The sequence below is a fragment of the Echeneis naucrates genome, chromosome 5, assembly GCF_900963305.1.
Source record: "Echeneis naucrates chromosome 5, fEcheNa1.1, whole genome shotgun sequence".
Classification (NCBI taxonomy): Eukaryota; Metazoa; Chordata; class Actinopteri; order Carangiformes; family Echeneidae; genus Echeneis; species Echeneis naucrates.
This window is the reverse complement of record NC_042515.1, coordinates 9,147,060-9,165,645: the sequence shown is the minus strand read 5'-3', so window position 1 is coordinate 9,165,645 and position 18,586 is coordinate 9,147,060. Positions and strand designations below refer to the sequence as shown.

At 39.9% G+C, this 18,586-nt stretch overlaps 1 protein-coding gene across 1 annotated transcript; it reads right to left on the bottom strand.

Moving 5' to 3' along the window:
* Positions 1-1,922: 1,922 nt before the first annotated feature.
* Positions 1,923-15,547, bottom strand: LOC115043530 (calcium/calmodulin-dependent 3',5'-cyclic nucleotide phosphodiesterase 1B). The gene is made up of 14 exons (XM_029502085.1): positions 15,448-15,547; positions 13,348-13,461; positions 11,907-12,089; positions 11,336-11,402; positions 11,078-11,194; positions 10,689-10,829; positions 9,284-9,384; positions 7,549-7,674; positions 5,802-5,903; positions 5,478-5,598; positions 4,044-4,125; positions 3,650-3,767; positions 2,840-2,976; positions 1,923-2,344 (listed from the first exon to the last, which is right to left on the bottom strand). Exons 1-14 carry the CDS (start codon positions 15,498-15,500, stop codon positions 2,247-2,249), a joined length of 1,560 nt encoding a protein of 519 aa, XP_029357945.1. The 5' UTR covers positions 15,501-15,547; the 3' UTR covers positions 1,923-2,246.
* Between the last annotated feature and the right edge of the window lie 3,039 nt (positions 15,548-18,586).

The window sequence follows — 18,586 nt, the reverse complement described above, 5'->3', positions numbered from 1 at the left end:
TCCAGTTGCCTTTTGAGTTTAACTGGTGTGAGCTTGATCACGTCTAATGTTTTGTTATTTTTTTGGTTTTCATGCAGTGAATCCCTGGCATGTTGCATCATCAGATATTGTGTGTACTGATCAAACTGCAGCATCACTCTGATCCCCTACTTTTAAATGTGGCTCAGGGAAAAACATTTAGTATCTCGAATATCTTCTTTTTTTTTTTTTTTGCGATGCTGCAAGTGTCTGTGCGCACGAGATACACAAAATAAATGTTTTGTCTGTTTGGGATGATAAATTCTCCCCATCATTATGTGCCTGTTGAGGTTTATGTGACAACTGTGAAAAGCACATGCGCGCCTTATGCAACCCACGGTAAAATATGAATACATTCAACAAAATTAATTAAAATGCATAAATAAGTTAAAATAGTTCAAATGCAGTTGATTAAATAAGGGTGATTAAAAAACTGTGTGATGATAATTAGGCCTATGTCAAATACTGCCCCTTTAAGAGGCTCATGATGCTTTGCCCTGTGCCCCTGACAGCAGAGCAATTAATGAATGAATATTTTCTTTCAACAGCGATTTAAGAGCTGGAAAAAAACTGCGTGGTTGGAAAATCACAAGAGCATATCTAATCAAACCACAGCAGGTTTGGTGAGTTTCAACCTATGTCATTTGTACATGTGGATGCTAACTGAATGCTAGCGCTGTAACTCTGTGGAGAAAGCGATCAACACAAACTGTTTAGCTGCTAATATTTTCAGTTTATTTAGTGAGTCATTTGAAAGTGTATGTTGTGTATTGAAAAAAAGGGTTATGTTGTATCAGCAGGAGAAGGTAAGTCTCATTATGTGTAGCGGTAATGTTACTACGCACAGCAATTGTAAAACTTTATTGATATGATTTATATTTACAAATTGATTTATTTCTCGTATGACTTGCCGTACAGGTCAGGGGTTTTTTGTGTGTGTGTGTTATTCCGGTTGTTGAGTTGAGATTAGAAGAAGAGTGTGTGTATGTGTATGTGTGTGTGTGTGTGTGTGTGTGTGAGGGGACTACACACAGATCTGAACTCATAAAGACTGAACTCTGAACTGAAGTACAGATACTGACCTTTGAACTTTGAGTTGAAGTGTTACATCTTTTCATATTTTCATATTTTGTTTTTCATAATTGTCATTATTGCGATTAGATGTATAAGTGTTGCGCTTCAATTTGATTCATTTATGAGAAGGAGAAAAAAGAGTTAACTTAAGATAATTGAACTAGAATAGCTTAACCTCACATAAGGTAGTTATAGACTGGTCTAAGACAACTAACCTATCTAAACTAAATAAACTGTCTAACTTGGGTGGGTTACCTGAACTAAATTATTTCTAACCTAGAAAAAAGAGGTAAAAGGTACAGAAATCTATTTTTGGCACCTGCAGGTTGATTTCAATGTTATTTGTGTATTTTATTCTTGTTCATTTTCAGTAAACTGCCGGCTTTTGCATTTGAAGTATCTGGTCTCTGGCTTAGTTTTGTTTGCTACCTCACTCCATTAGAACCTAGAACTGGTCCAGCAGCCTAAATAGTGTGTGTCAGTGATACGTGTGCATATTTTGTTAGGTTGACTCAGATATGGAAGAGCCTCATTCAGCTTCTCCGCCATAAAATGGGGGCACTGAAAAGGTGTTTGTAAACTGCTTAACTGTCACTTATGAGAATCAGGAAGTGGGTTTGAATCTGACGGCCTCTCGGTTACTTTCCAGCCAATAGTTCAAATCTTAGCTCTACAGCCCGCCCTGCTGGAAGAGTAGAGAAGTGAAACTGATGGCATCAAAGGCATGAGGCAACGCGGCAGGACAACAGGCTTTCAGTGGAGATGCTTTGGACTTTACAAACATCCATTCCTCTAGGAAAAAATACACAAATTTAAGCTACTTTGAGGTTTTCAAGGTTTATTGAAAGGTTAAATGATTTGTGTACATTCAAAACTACAAAAGTGTTTTGGTGGCAAATTAAATTAAAAGACTACATTGTATAACATGGCCAGCATGTACACTTTGCATTTAAATTAGCATCGCATACTACACTTGAAATAAGACATGAAGACATTTCTGTGATGACACAGCATCTTACCTTGGGAAGATGACGCTAACTTTAACCCCAGCCACGCCCCCAATCCCATCTACCATAAATCATTATGTAAGAAGGCACTGTGGTTTTGTTGCAAACACTGGCTCAACGATGCACTTATGGTGAACAAACTCCTGTCTACTGGTTTGTGTTTGGGGTGGTCTCTTGCGGAGATTCTTCTGACAGCTCCTCTTGTCTGGAGCTTTGTTCTTTTGTCAGTCTGGGATCTGAAAATCCTGGGGGAAGGAGAATATTGGAAAAGGCGAAGGAAAATTTTGTTAAGCCGAAAAGGAAACAATATCGGGACCTGTTAATACTGCTCATGAGATCACTCTGAAATGAATCTAGACAACAAATCAAATCAGGGAGACTGAGCACATCATGGAGTCAAGTGGCTTTGTTCCTGCCAAATAAGTCACTTATCTCAGAATGAAAACAGTCTTTAATTTTGTTTTAGCTGAGGTTGTCAAACATTTCATAGGTGATCAATTCAAGTTTGACATTAAAACAGCACAAATGATGACAGCGTAAAACAATGTCCAGGACTTTCACTCTGTAAAAACCTCTTCAAATACTGAAAAGCTACTGAATCACATCAACAAAACCAATAAAACTCTTTGAAATCGATCTCTTCTGTGGTGAAATGCTTATTAAGACCCCAAGAAGGTCTTTGATCTCTCATTGTAGGCTATATACTCTCTACGAAAACGAATGAACACACTGTAACATACCATTGGAGCCATTTTCCTTCCATTTGACTTTGTTGTCTTCGGTGTGCCGTGTCCATGTGGAGCGGAAACTCACCAGCTCAGCTGTGATGTGAGCGAGACTCCACTGCAGACCCCGGGAGCTTTCCTTCCAAAGATTACTGTCGATGATATACCAACAGTATTTATTTCCAATTTTTTAGCTCCTTTTAATCCTTCTCACTTCATTTTCTTGCTCATTTGGTTCAATGAAATTTAAATGTGTCTTATTGGAATTGGTAAAAAATGTGGGGATATTCAGTCATTTGCTGTCTTAGGGTGAGGAGTTGGATAAAAAGATTGACATCAATCTCATAGCTCATGTTTTGATAAATAGCTAGCCATTTCAAGCTTGTTGGCTTGACACGGACGTGTCTGACACTGTACGGTGGAAACAAAATCCATTAAAGGACCTCCAAAGATCACTAATTAGCAATATATCCTACCTGTATCCTGAGCAATTTGTAAAAACTATTTGGTGCAAAGTAACAGACTAAACTCCATCCGTCCATCATTTTCTATACCCCTGGAGAGGGCGGGGCCTCCCTGGACAGGCAGCCAGTCCGTCACACGGCCAGCATTGAGAGACAAACAGCCTTTCACACTGACACTTACAGGGAATTCATAGTCACCAATACACTGCGGCATCATATAAAACAACTGACATCCAACTCCAGGCAAGGAAATTGACAAGTTTGGTTCCAAAAAAGTGGTTCTCTGGTGTTAGCCTTCAGTTAACAGTGTGTTAAATCTAAACAGGTGCCACTGTGATACATGCCCTGCTGGTGTAGATACCTGTGTCTGTTGCAGGGGTCTGGCGGTCCTGGATTCTCCTCCACCAAAGGAATCACTATTTTTTCAGCCATGTCCGTCAGCAGAGAAAACGTAGGATGCACTATGAAGTCTATGAAACCTGCAAGAGTAATGTGAAATGCATGTGAAAGCGTGATGCTTCTGGGCTTTAAAAATGATACATTTTAAAAAGGTTTTAAGGGTCTCATCATCACTAAACTAAAGCTTGCCACTTGTTACATCTATAGAGAGAACTGAAAGAGAACAAATTATGAAAGTTGTGCTTATTCAATACAATATATTTACTGAGTCTTCATGTCTTCAAAGGAAAAAAGAGAAACTGGAATACATCCTCGACAAGAAAACAGGTTTTTGGAAATTGTTTGGTGAGACATACCAATTTGGGACTCGGCTACTGGGGTGGTTTTTCGATCACACAAAGGAGAGAAGGGCAGGTCGAGCTCTGCCTCTCTATCGCCCTCACAAAGACAGAAAGAGAAAGAAGATATCTTAAAGGCATCTCACACGTTGGCTGAAAATAACGTTGTAAAGACTGCTTGATTTCACCGGCCATAACACCACCAATGAGATTTATTGTTCTTACTCATCAAAGAAATCCATGCAAGCGCTTAGAAAAAAAGAAACAAAAAAACATCAAGAATGCTTTTCTTACATGCTACTATCAAAGAGAAACAGGGCTACGCGACATCTCCCGTATTCTATTTCATTTTCAATTCAGGCAGTGAAAACAGAAAACCCAGAGAGGAGATGAAAATACATAGCAAGTTATTTCTGTATTTACTGAAACCCCACTCACTTAAAGTGCCAGTTTCTCAGAGCCTGCCAATTCCTTCTCTGCCTTTTGGCAAGGCCCGGTGCGCTTTTACTTTAAAATGGCATTTTGAGCAGGTCGTAAGAATTCATGATCGACAGTTCACATCTTACAGACAGCAGGCACAAGCTACAAGTCCCCCCCCCCCCCCCCCCCCCCCCCCCCGTGCCAAAATTTCACAAGGACGGAGAGTCCTTCATTTCTTAATGTTTCCCACTCATTCAGAATTGCAGGTAAATAATCCACAAAGCTATTAGGCCTCCGACCCTTTTGAGTCATAACAGATTGAAGTATACATATCAGATAGAAAAGGTGGGAATGCTTTGAAGATATTGTTTCTGAAAAGAAGAACAAAAGCTTTTCCTTTCAATGGCCACATGAGTAAAGATGCCACATTGAAATGTTGCCATGTTTTCTGTTATTGCAGTGCATCTGTTGATGTTAGTTGATTTGCTTAATTCCACTGAATCCAATTATTTTTACTCTTAGTTAACTTTGGCTGATAAAGTAGGTTAGAATCAAGGCCCCAAAGAATGTGAAATGTTACATAGAGAGTTGGGGGTTTTTTATGCTTCTGTTTCTTTCATATGAGTCACAGTGTCAAGAGTTTCTAAACAATATTTTATTGTTTGGTTGTATTCCTATGATCACGTAGCCTCCCCACAATAAATTGTCTGCTGGATTTCCACAGGCCAGTTTCAGCTCCACTCACAAATTTTTAATCAGATTGAAGTCACCCAGCCACAAAATTTATTTTACTGTCCTTGCAATTATTTCTTTTTTTAAATCCCTCTTTGGTTATTAGCCATTTGAAAGGCTACTTTGTGATTACGCTTTAATTTCCTGGCTGATGTTTGAGGTCAATTTTCAGATGATTTCAAACGATTACAAATGATATTTGATGGCAATGGTTGCATTTAAACGTATTTTATGCTGTGTTTAACAAAAGAAAAGAAAAGAAAAGTCATGTGAATGATTCGGGTACGTTAGAGCTCCTACCTGCCTGAAAAACTCCTCCATCAGAGCTTTGGTCCAGCGAGAGTGCAGAGCCCAAGGCTTGGACGGATGGCTTATGTCAGCCGTGTGCAATAACAAAGACAGTGCTTTGGGCTTGTCAATCCTGTTGAAGAAAGAATAATGCATGTTTCGTTCTTGTTGCTGTGCTGTTGACTTCTCTGAAAAGCAGACTTGATACTGGAGGGTGATAATAATTAGCCTTTCTGCCTCAGTAGGATACAGTAGTGCTTATCAGCTGGATCTGCAATGAACATTCATTTTGTAACCTTGTGATGACGCAACAACACCACAGTCAGTTTGTGTTACCGCTCTTGTTGTTGTAGACAAGATTTCATCGCTTTGACTTGGAGTAGGTGGGAGGACATGTCCGTTGACAAAACCATCTCTATAACCAGTGATCTCAGTTCCCTACAACAAAAACACGCAAAGCAGTAAACAAGCTCATTAGACTACCTTGAATGACGGCTCCGAATTAAATAGAGTGAAAAAGGCAAGCAGGAAGACTCAGTGGGATTGTAACCTTTTAAAATTTACTGATGGATTTTCTTGTTCCCATGGTAACACTTTATGCTAGAAAAACCCATAAGAGCATAGTGCTGGTGTCGATCTCTGCTGGTATCTGCAGAGCTCATAAACGAATAACATACTGTTTATATGGTGCTCCAAGCATCACCCACCGTGAGGATGAAAGCTGCATACACAGTATAGATATTTCCTCTTCACAAGTTCGACATGAGGGTTGTTTTCAATCGCAGAAAAAGAATACAAATTTTGCTAATTTAGTTCAACTTCATGAGCGATGACCTTCAATCATAGCTGACAATTACTTCAGCTGCTACTGATACAATATGATGTTAAAAAGTGGACTGCTTCCTCCAATGATCAGGGACGTGGTCACCAGGATTTGATCTCAATGATCACTTCCCTGTTTGTCAGAGGAAGCAGATGTGACTCACATGTATTCCACTGCTGATTACTGTATGAGTCACTTACCAGTAAGTTATGTTGTATTGATCAATAATGGGGTCTTCTTTCTTTTTCTTTTTCTTTTTTTTTTTTTTTTTTTATCTTTGGAGGTCTTTGGAAAGTGTTCACGATCAAACAATTCATGCCTGACAGGCAGTTACGCTCATGAGAGTTAATGTCCCCATCGCTGCCAATCCATGTGCTGTTTATATTTCCATGTAATAGCAGTAACAAAAAGTTTGAAGTTCAAAGTATAATTGTTTCTTTTTTTTCCCCTTGTAAAGCTAAAACTTTTTCCTGAAATAGTTGGACACTGCAGCTTTTAGTAAACATTGCTAAAATAAGAGCTAATTGTGTTTTTTTATTTATTGAGGACTAATTTTAGATTAACACACTTTTGGTTGCGTAAGCAGGTTTTTTTATAGTATGGTGTGTGGGATGGACTAAAACTACAGAGCCCATGTTCCCACTTATGTGTTTTGAATACAATTAGAAGAGGAAAATGGAAGTCTATCGAACAGAAAGAAAGCTACTGACACTTCAGACTTTAGTTGTAGCTGTACAGGTAATATTCATTAGTTGCACTGATTCAGTGTTCGTGTTTGGACTTTTAAATGGCATTTCGAGTCAACAAGGCACTGCAGGCTGTACAGATAATAACTCACTGTGTCTTTGTCTTGTTCAGCAAATGTCCATATTAGCAATCATAAGATATTCTCCAGCCCATATATCCTTGCACTTATAATTCAAACGTGCTCACTGAAGAAAAGTTGTTTGGTGTTTGTTCTAAACTCTTAAAAGGTTGTCCTCTCTCTGTATTACAGGAAGTGATCTCTCAGAACAGAAAAGAATTTGTAACATTTAGCTGTAAGGATATGTAGGTGGAGAGAGCACTTTGGTTTTCCACTTCAAGCCCTCTGCCTACCTGTCGACTGAAAGGTTGGTGGAGATGGTAAGAGATGGCCTCTGGTCTCTGTAATTTTTTGATCACTGGTGAATTACGCAGAGTGATCAAACAATGGCAGCTTCATTTAAACAAAACAAAAATATTACTCTTTTTTGGTCTGGATGTAACGTTGCATCTTACATCCATTCTTCTCGTGACAAATTAATGAAGATGTTCTTTTGGTCATCTTGCAGCAGCCGAAACGCTGCACTTAGGTGATGGCTTTCCTGCACAGACCTGTCATTGTAGATCAATGCAAACTCCGACCTGGAAAACAGATGGAAGGTGAGGGAGAGAAAAGAGAAAGGAAAGTGAAGAGAAAAAAAACGAATGCATCGGTAAATACAATGTGTATGCAACACTGCCAGTTAAACACAAGGACTGTAGGTCTATAGTGACGGGTTTAGTGGGATGTGATAAAAAAAAAAAAAAAAACTGGGTGATAAAAACAAAGGGTTTTTAATGACTCGATGTAGCAAGTTGATTAACTAATATCCAAATTTCTTTGCCAGAATTTACATAATCCACTTTATCAGAGGTGCACTGCAAAAAGTCAAGGTGAAATACTCTGACACTCTAGATAAAATAGAGACGTACCAGATATTTCACTCCACTGGAATGTATGGATGCATATGGGGGCAGAATTTCAAATGTGAAAGCAATTCCTCAATAGCATTTTAACTTTTAAAAAGTGTTTGTGCTTTTTGGGACAAAGGTGTAATGAAAATGTAATGATTCAATTAGCATTTTCCCTCGTGTGGCCAATCTATGACAAGAACAAAATGGAAATGGAAAACCTCAGAATTTTTTATCATATTTATTTCCAAGTCTACTCCACATTGGAAATGTGATAGAGCAACATTTTTTATTTATATTTCATTAAGCTCATTTTGGGGCAATAAGAAAATATATTTTTGTTTCAACTTGAAAATGAAAATGAAAACCGCATTTCAATATTTATATCCCCTGGTCAATTCCATCTTCATTTACACCAGCACCTCACCAGCTCTACTGAAGACAATTAGAAAATTAGAATGCTTTCTATCTGAACCTCTCCTCAAAGCAGCTCTTCAGGCAGGATGTTGCTTATTTATCACCTGTTGTGAAGCTTGTGGGACGATGTTGGCTCACTTTTTCTTTTCTTTTTATAGGAAATTGTTTGCTTGCCTGTGAACAATTTTTAAGTTCGACTTCATTGCCGACTTGGACTACAATGTATTAGTTATAATTACTGAATTTGAAATGGATTGTTTTTCTCCCATTACAATGAAAATACACGGTCAATTTGACAAACAGTCATATGAATGTGGACAGACTGATAGTGGAAAGGAAATGTTTAAAAGGATTTTATGGACGTTTTTCCCCAATATGAATCTATATTCAAGATGATCATTGCCAATATTTCTTTTTAATGCAGCCAAAAGCAGAGTTCTAACTGCATGTCTCACAGTGCTTTAGACTCAGCGATAAGTGTTGTGCAGCTAGCTGGCCTTGCTAAGATATGTTCTGCCATTATGGACAAGCATCTTTGTGATTTATTCCCAGAATAAAGCATGATGAAGATGATGACGGGTGCCAAGAGACTGCGTTTTTCATCCCTCCTATGAGGAAAATCAGCATCTAAAAATACTGTTTTCCCTCCATGATAATGTGTTTGCTTTAGAGTATGCGCTCTCTCTCACACAGTCTCTCCTCTCTCTCTCTCTCCTTCTTTATAGCGCAAAGATCTATTTTGTAATTCAACCAAACTCTTTCTAACATGTCTTATTATTCTACAGTTCCATAACAGGATGCAGTATACATATGGCCAGGGGGATTATAAAACTGGGTTAAAATATGTAAAAAATATATATATATAAAAAACAAAAGAGCTCACTTAGTGTGGATGTGAAAGTTGTTTGTGGTCCCAGTGTGTTCGTAGTCATGGATGGCAGCAGCAAAGAGTGACGCCATCACCTCCAGCTCGGTCAGCCAGTGCTACAGAAACACACGGCAGGCAGATGAAGTATGCTGCACTTTGACAGGAAAAGGTTTGTTTCTTTGGTAGCCCTTCTAGTTTGCATTTTGACATGGGCTTAAACAAAGTACAAAAGGCCTCCACTGTTGTCTAATACACACACACACACACACACACACACACACGCATATAAAATTGAGAAATACTGTATCTTTGAATAAAGTGAGTAAACTCCAATTTACTAATAAAGTCTCGCCCTGTGTGCTTCAGTGGGGGCTAGGTTTGCGATTACGTCACAAGCTCGCGGCAACGTCGGTGCACTAGTGGTGACGGCATGTGTGTGTAGTGTGTGTAGTGTGTGTAGTGTGTGCATGGGGGGGGTCGGATGTGGGAATCGAACATCGGCCTTTCGCACTGCGGATCACAGCTCCGCCCCCATCATATAAAGGGGGCGGGATATTTGGCCGCAGCTGGAGGCGACACTACGCGTCCACCATGGTGACGGAAATGAGGGAGCGGCTCTGGGATTCTCCGATCACTTTGCTTTGGACGGAAGTTTCCTGAAACACGGAGCCGAGGTATGTGAGCGCTGTGTGGCCTCTGGAGGCCTGTGGGGGTGGAGTTTATCGGTGCCGACGGCTCTGATGGCGAACAGGTGTTGGTGTTCAGGAGAGACTCCGTGCTGCTGCAGTTACACTCTACAGAGTTACAAAGCTTGACATGAATCCAAAGCTGTGGAAGGATTATGTTTGGTGTTTAAAATGTTTAACATTTTAATGTTAGGGTTGCTGAGCTGCCGTTCTAGCTTAACGTGTACTCCAATAGGTTCTACCTGTGGGCGTCGCTTTGTGATGACGTCAAAAGGCGCGCTGCGTACCTCTTGCATTGTAACTGCTGGCACTTATGACATATATAAGCAGAATAGGGCAGAGAAGGTTTTTTTTTTGTTTGTTTGTTTTTTTTTTAGGTTGCAGCTTAAGGTTCTGAGCTTACAGCTACTTCCTGGAGGTGGTGCACTCCAGTACAGATATATTTAAGTGACTTTTTTCATGTTGTGCCTGCACTAACCGTACTTAAACAGGGTTATCCTGTATGTGTGATCACTGTCGTCAAACCAATGCCAGTACTGCGGCTTAGAGTCGTAGAGACAATATGTCTTACTGAGACTTGATCATTTTGGGGCTCAGCCACATGTCACAGACTCACAGACAGAAGAATTGTGACTTGTTCGTTGGTATGTTTCACCGAATTTGCTGACACAGGGGGTCAAAACAGCAAAACATCAGGAGCTTAAAATGCTAAGCATTCAGGGGAGTGAGTGTACCACAAGTCCTGAGCGCAGCAGCAGGCAGTGCAGTGTCTGAGTCACATCAGCAGCATGGACGTGGCTGTGATAAGGGTTGTTGTATTTGCAGTATCCTCTCTCCAGCGCAGACAGAAACTCTGTCAAGCATGAGATGGGGATCTGAAAATGACATTATGTAATCATTAAAATGGTGTGTAAAAGTTCAAGGTTTAAGGGGTTTGTATCAGTTTGTAAATATAACTTGGAAAAAAATTATCCCTGAAACACTACAGAAAAGCCATATGCCTGTCATGATGATATTAACTATTTATCATCCAAAACACAGACACACTACAGTAATGCCTGTGGATATCTTTCTATTGTAGCATTGTAGCTGACTGCATATTCTACATAAATAAATGAAAGACCTTAAAACGACTGTTGAGTTCATATCTGGTGATCAGCTCAAAGAAGAGAGTTTGTAGAGCATGATCAGAGCAGGCTGAATTCAGTGCAAATACATCAAAGCTCCAGCGGTCGACATCCTGCAGGGACAAAGAGAAGAGAGTGCATTTATGATGCGTACTTTGTTGTTGTGCTGTTGTCTATACTGTTTCGTTTGTGATGCCTAATTTATTTCAAAAACACACAATGCGCCAAGAGACTTATGATGAGTGGGGGCTTACCCTGAGGCATTTTACAACCACAGCCGGTTGGTCTGGCATGGCTGCAGTGTAGGCCCTCTTGAACATCCTGGAATAATGCAATGTTTATGTTGAGTTCAGTTAAAGTTCAGATGTTGACACTGTGCAGTGAACTCAACTCAGGAGCTGTTTATAAATCCTCCAAAGTCCCTGTCCTCTTTGGAAGGATGTTTTAAAGAGGAAAGGAGGTTAATGTTTCACAGTGCAGTACAGTTGTCTGTGTTTTCTGCGGCTGTAAAATCACAACAATGTATGAGCTTATATTAGAGTTATAGTACAGATATGGAAATCCATCATTTACAATGGGAATTTTATGGTATGAGATGATAATTTCTTTATATCATTGCATTTAGGTGTCATGAAAGAGATGTTTAGCTACATAACCACTTCTGTATATTTTCTGCAGTAGCTGCGTTGTTGCTACCAAAGTATTAAAAATCCTGACAAAATGGCACAATTAGGATTTCTGGAACATTTGTTTCAAAAAAGTTTCATTACATCAACCTTTTAATCATCCCAAAATATAATACAGTGACACAATATATAGTTATACCTCTCCACAAATATCCCAGCCTGCACTGCATGGACTATGCTGCGGAACTTGGGCTTTTCATCTGAGCGCCGCGCAGGCCGTCGAACCCTCTGGGTGAAGGTGGACGCCAGCCAGTCAGTGACCTCCAAAGGCACACCGTCTGACTGCAGCTGCTGAAGATCATCTTCAGAGTCCAGACATTGCCTGAGAGGCACAACAGACATCCACATAGACACAAGTCCTGAATTGGACGATCTTCAGTGGAAGAGTACAGTCATGATGAAACGTTGGCAGTAAACAGAGAAATATACATATAAAGTGTTTTGTCTTGTTTTTTCAGATCTGTTATTGCTAAAGTCGCCAAGCTGAACATCAAAAGAAACTAAAATCATTAAGTTTGCAAGATCTAAGTTCTAGAAAAAACTTTAGTTTAGCATCAAACCTCATTCCTTTAGTCACCAAGGGCTGCCTCCAGTGGTTGAAACGACACTAATTTTAACTCTTGTTTTACCTCCACTTCTATCTCTTCTTCTCCTTAGGTAACAATCTCTGGCCTTTTCCCTTGTAATGCTACACCGTAATAGTGTTGAGTCTACCCTTTCGGTCAGCTCAGGATAAAGAAGTAACACTCATCAGAGGAAGTATTCTAAGCTCTTGTCCTGCAAACACAATGTCATGTGACTATATAACAACCAATGCTCGTTGGCTGACATAAACTACATAAAGCATCTTTAAAAAAAAATAGTAGCTCACTGACAGCTGGATGAGGTTGACTCTGAAACTAAACGTAAGAGTTGGACAACTAAACTGAGACTGACCTAAAGAGCTAATCATGCACTTCTGATTTGCAAAGATAGTCTCAAAGATATTCTTGCTCTCAGCCATTAAACGCACAACCCAAACAACTCCATTTTTTTTTTTGATTAAACAAACAGGACATGATCCCCCCCCCCCCCCCCCCCAAAAAAAAAAAAAAAAAACCTTGAAGGAGGTGGTGGGCAAAATGAACTTCTTTAGGACAGGGCCAGTCTAACTGGTTTCCCCATTTCAAGTCTACCATACGCAGTGAAAATTGTATCAGTGTTGTGTTGCTCTTATATGTCTGTCCCAGAAGTGGAAAAATATATTTGGAAAAGAAGATTGTAGATATGTGAGATTACTGCTGTAATGAGATCCATGACATATAGAGGTATGTAGCCTGACTTAAAGGTCATCTGCTTAAGGAAATTATCAACAGCTAAATCTTTGAGGAATAGATTTCTCAAGAACAAAAAATTTAAATAATTTATTTTTGCATCACAATTGGGTTTTGTATTTCTCAAGCTTTGCTGGTTAAAAAAAAGAACCATTTTCATGTGAAATGTGAAAATATGAAACAAGAGCATGAATAGATGGGAATTGATCTAAAATGTCAGTAAATTAGCTTTTGTTTTCAAAAGCATATCATCCAACTATATCTTACCTTGTTCCATCGAGGTAAACTGCCTCTAGCAAAGAAGCTGTGAAATCCAGATTCTTCTTGATCTCTTCAAAGTCGACATCTTTCTCCTCCAGCTGTTTCAGCATGCTCCTCAGCCTGAAAGGGAATATGATCATGAATTGGGATGTGATCAAAACAGAATGAAACAAGAGATGCCCTTTTTTCTAAAGTGCAGGGAAGCTGCTTCGCCACTGAAAACATTGGCCGCTGATAAGCAATCGTGGTGTGAAAATTGTTGAAGGTTACAGCAGTTTGGCATCAAACACATTAACATTCACATTTTCACATTAAATACCATTGGATACAACTATAAAAATAATAGCTGCAGAAGAAAATGTAATTTTGCACTAAATGACTGTGTGTGATTGAAGCTTTCTGTTAATTGACAGTACCTCATGTTATGGGAGAGTCAAAGTTCAGGAGGTGATTTCTAAAAAAAAAAAAAAATTGCATGTGTATATATATACCCTTGAATGAAAGAGTGCATTTGATTTAAATGCCAAGATGTCCCAAGAAAGCCAGTAGGAAAAGGGCATCTTTTGTGCCAAATTTTCCATGAGAGGAAAACTTCCCATTATCAGAGGCTTATGTAATGGATTTTTTGTCTAAATGGGCCCTGTTGAGAATCGTGTTTTGGCGTTTCGGTCTGTTGCTCACTGTTGCTTTTGAAACATATAATCAAAACACAAAGTAAAAATGGCTGAAATGATTTTATCTACCACAGTTTAATAAACAGGAAATGCCTGGAGTTCATGTCATCTTCAGTGGTGTCCACCTGCAGTAACAATGCACTATTATGCTTGTGATAAATTCATCACAGATGATGCAGCATCTGATGAAGAAACGCTCGCTCAGTTTATAGAAACTTAATCTAGATGTTGTAATGGGATTTTATTTTCTCTATGACCTTTTTGAAAGGTGGGGTTTAGTTGATATGCAGTTATATCGCAGATAATACCCCTAAAATGTTTTGGTGAGCTGCCCATATTGTGTTGTGACCACAATGATTGTGCACAAACAGGGCCAGACCACGTTGTGGAGCCAACTCCTGTGGATGAGATGCTCACAGCTTTTCAAGTGTCTATCACGCAGGCAAGGGCTTTCAAAAGCCGTCGAGTCATAAAAATAGCATACATCTGAATGCCACCGCTCACTTTCAATCCAGAGTAATCTTTCATGATAACGCTGTCTTTTCTGTTCCAACTGTTCACAGCAGAGTAGCCTCTGACAGGAGGTTTACAGGAAATTACTCGTCAAGTGCACTTGAGAACCTTTGTTTATAGAGGCAAATCTCCCTTTGGCTCGGACTTTGTTGAATCTACACACTGCATAGTGTCATCCTTACTAATAGCGTATCAGCATAGTAATGTAGACGCGTTTGAACAGTATCATCTCTGTCAGCATGTCAGCACAAATCATACTTCTTAAAAAAAAAAAAAAAAAAGGAACGAACACTTAAATCCTACTCAGATTGCAATGTAATTCAGTACAAAATGTTGTAAAATGACACTTGTAAATAGTAACAAACATTGCAAAAGAAATGTATGAATTTCTGTCAAAAAGTAATCCAAAAAACACCCAAGATTTGAAGCTGTGAGCTGTGCAGACACCTACAGATTAGTGTGTTAACCAAAACAAAACCACATGACCCATCACCTCGGCAGTACATTTCCCTCCCACAGCAGCGAGTAAGATAGGTGTTCATGCAACAAGTGTCTGCTTTCATGCTACGACATATTTGGATACAGTCTTGATTAACTGAGCATACTTTGCAAGGATACTTTGGCGGTAAGAATGACCTTTCCATTTTTTGCCAAACTCTCTCAAGTTACAATCTGCTAAGGTGTGATGCATTATCAGTCATCACTGTTCGATGAAAGGTGCATTTTGAGTCGTATAATTTCCAGTGCTGCAGAACAAGAACATTACTCCTACATCAGATAGCCTTAATGCACAGAACACAACTTAATTTCAAAGATGTGGGATGTTGGAAAAAGACCTTACTGTGCGTTAACACAGCGGCTGAACATGTAGATAGCTGACTGTGTTATTTTCGCTACTAATTTTAGCCCCCTGTCTTACCTAGAGATGGGGATTTGCAGTCGTTTCTTACGGATTCGCACCAGTTCAGCCATTCCAAGCTGTGCCCTTATAGACCCCAGAGTTCAGGGGGGAAAAAAAAAAAAAAAAGGATTCAAAATAAAAGTTATTGCTGAGGAGTAGCAAGCAGAAAAGTTCTCCAAGTCAACACCAAATTTGTGTGTCCTGAGACAGACTTCTGTTTCAACAGCTCTCCCACCCACTTCTGGGGGACCTACTCCACTTTACTCTGATTGGCTAGACTGCCTGAGCATGTGTGTGTGTGAGGGAGAGAGAGAGAGAGAGAGAGAGAGCGAGAACATGGTGTGTGTGTGTGTGTCTTTGTCAGTGAGTGAGTGTTTGTGTATGTGTATGTGAATGTGTACATCCGTTGTGTGAAGTGAGCTGGTTGACCTGGCTCACTGATGAAGTGTTGACTGCGAGGCTTTCAAGCCGTGTGTACTCAAATCCCAAATGAGAATTTTCCACCGCAGCCACAAATCGGGGGAACTACACAGAGAGTCTTTCACTGAAACCCACCAGTCACCCAAACCAAGATACATAAACAAAGCTTCTCCTCAAAAGCCACCCACAACAGCTCTATAGGTTAAGTGCTTTCTCTCTGTGCTGTGGGGAATTTGGGCAGCCTTACATTTTAAACAATATTCAGTGTGAGCTTTAACATCGTTTTAATCAGCGTGATTCCCGACAAAAATAAAAACGATTTAACAGGATAATAAGACAAAATTTAAAAAGGGAGAGCGCCGCCGTTCCAGTCACAAATGAAAACATATAAACTATGAATATGATTTTTACTAACTTATCGGATTAATAAAACGCCATTTGAGTGTAATGTGAGAATGTCAGATCAAAAGGGTTTTCACAGTTTTATGTCCTTTGGAGCACCAAAAAAGGGAGAGCATGCAAACCTTCAAGATCAGACAAGACCACGATGGCCAGTCCTGAGCACTTCTTTGGTTTTACAGAACTCCATTACTAATCTTTATTTATAGAGTATTGGGAGAGTTGTGCTACAACTTGGCTTGGGAAAGCCCCCTGCCTGCCTGCTGTCCGTCTTCCTCCTCGCTTGTCCTGCTCTAACTGCCGGGTCAGACTGTCTCTCATGCTCCCATGCTCTTTGACATGGCACGACGTACTGCGAAGATGAAGAGAAGCAATATTACGGCATATGATTCTCCTTCTCGTGTATCACATTAGGTTGCCATTCTCCCACCAAGAGAAACGCCGAGAAATGTTGTGAGCTAAGCGGAAATGCCAGAAAATAGACCTGCAGTCATTTATACTGTGATGGTAATTAAAAATGGCAATTAGATACAACAGAAGGACTGAGTCATTCAGTGGTGGTTATTTAAAGGCTCCTAACTGATTTCTCTTTTGTGTGCTTGCCAGGCTTCTGCTTTACACTCTAAACTAGAGCCTTACGCCCCCCCACCCAATGCGTCGGTCATCCTCCAAGTCTCTCTCAGATGATGACAAACATACACCCTCTGATCCTTCTCCGTCCACCCACTGACCTGAGCCAATTATTACTCTCAGACTCTACACTTCAGAGAGAGAACTCTGACTTAGTGGCACCATGAATCACATCAAAATGTTTGTGGCCCTGCATGGGAACGAGATGTTCAAGAAACTGATGGTTCTGAGGGACACAGGGGACAGTTTTTTTTTTTTTTTTTTTTAACTGTAGTGCCACCCAAATCAACACAATGGTCAAAAGTTTAACATCTCTCACTGTCGTCTCTGTTGTCTGTGAGATGAACCTCACACCCAATCAGCCATCTGGGTTTCATTTGCGACCAGCGAATCCAAATCACAAAAATCATGTTTTCCCACTTAGCACTACCTCTTGTGGTGTGAAGCCATGCCAACAATTTTTGGGTGTATTGTGTCAGAGAGTTTTCTTCTTCCACTCTGAAACAGCGAGGGTGATGGGATGTTATTTATGGCGCTACAAACTTAAGAAAAATTCTCCCTCAGAGAGTATAATCGACGCTTCCTAACCGTGAGTGGTCATTGTTAGAGATCCTAAAAAAAAAAAAAAAAGAAAAACAATCTTTGTGGACATTCAACAATGTGTTGCGTTTGAATCATTCAGACTGACAAGAATGCGTTCACTTAAAAATCACATTGTATTACTAGCCGTCCTTGATTCATCACATGCTCCACCGGTTTGGACATAGGTGAGATATTATCAACTTTTAACAGTGATGGTATCAAGTGGATGAATCCAAATGAAACTGTAAATCCCTTGAATTTCAGCACGTCTAAAGTTCAGCGTTTTGAAATTACATTTAATTCACAACTGCAAATAGTTCCATCAGCTTCATCTCTTAGGAAGTGTAACTCTGCTCCACGATGACAGTGCGAACGTTGTCCGTGTCAAACATCAGCTTCATTAATACTATTAACAGCTCTTACCATTAAAGCAATATATCGGATTCACTGATACTGCTGTGTAGTGTTAGACATATTAATGATGACTAACAGAAACTGTGTAAAAATACAGTCACACTGCTGACTTTAAAAACAATCCCTCTTAACTTGTGGCCTGTCACCACCCAGGGATTGGCCGATATAGGCATGCATGCAAAGGTTTTTGAATTAGAGGAATAAAACATTGAAGTGGTGTCTCACCATTCCTGTGTGGATCTCCATGTCACAGAACTGAGATGTCTATCATCTGCTCTGTGTATCTTCCAAGTTGATGTCATGACCTCTGGCTCTCCCGCGGCTCCAGACCACGTGTGTTGGTCGGAGAGACAGGAATTAACTTATGCCTCTGTGTTTTGCCATAAAATCCAGAATGTGTGACTGATTGTCTTCTGTTTGAATGCGTGTGTTCAGCTGCTATATTTAATCTATGCTGCTCTGTTTACTCTCACAGATGCATCTAGTCCTTTTCTCTGTTTATGTACGCTGTAGTTGCAGTGTCTAAAATATGTGTGTATATGTGTGTGTGTGTGTGTGTGTGTGTGTGTGTGTGTGTGTGTGTGTGTGTGTATAATCTTTCGAGTTCCACAACTCAGCAGGATTGGCTGTGCATCACAAACACAATCAGCAGAGAGTCTCCATATCAGGACCAGAGTTTCCACCATTAACTGTCCTCAGAGTCTTGGAACAG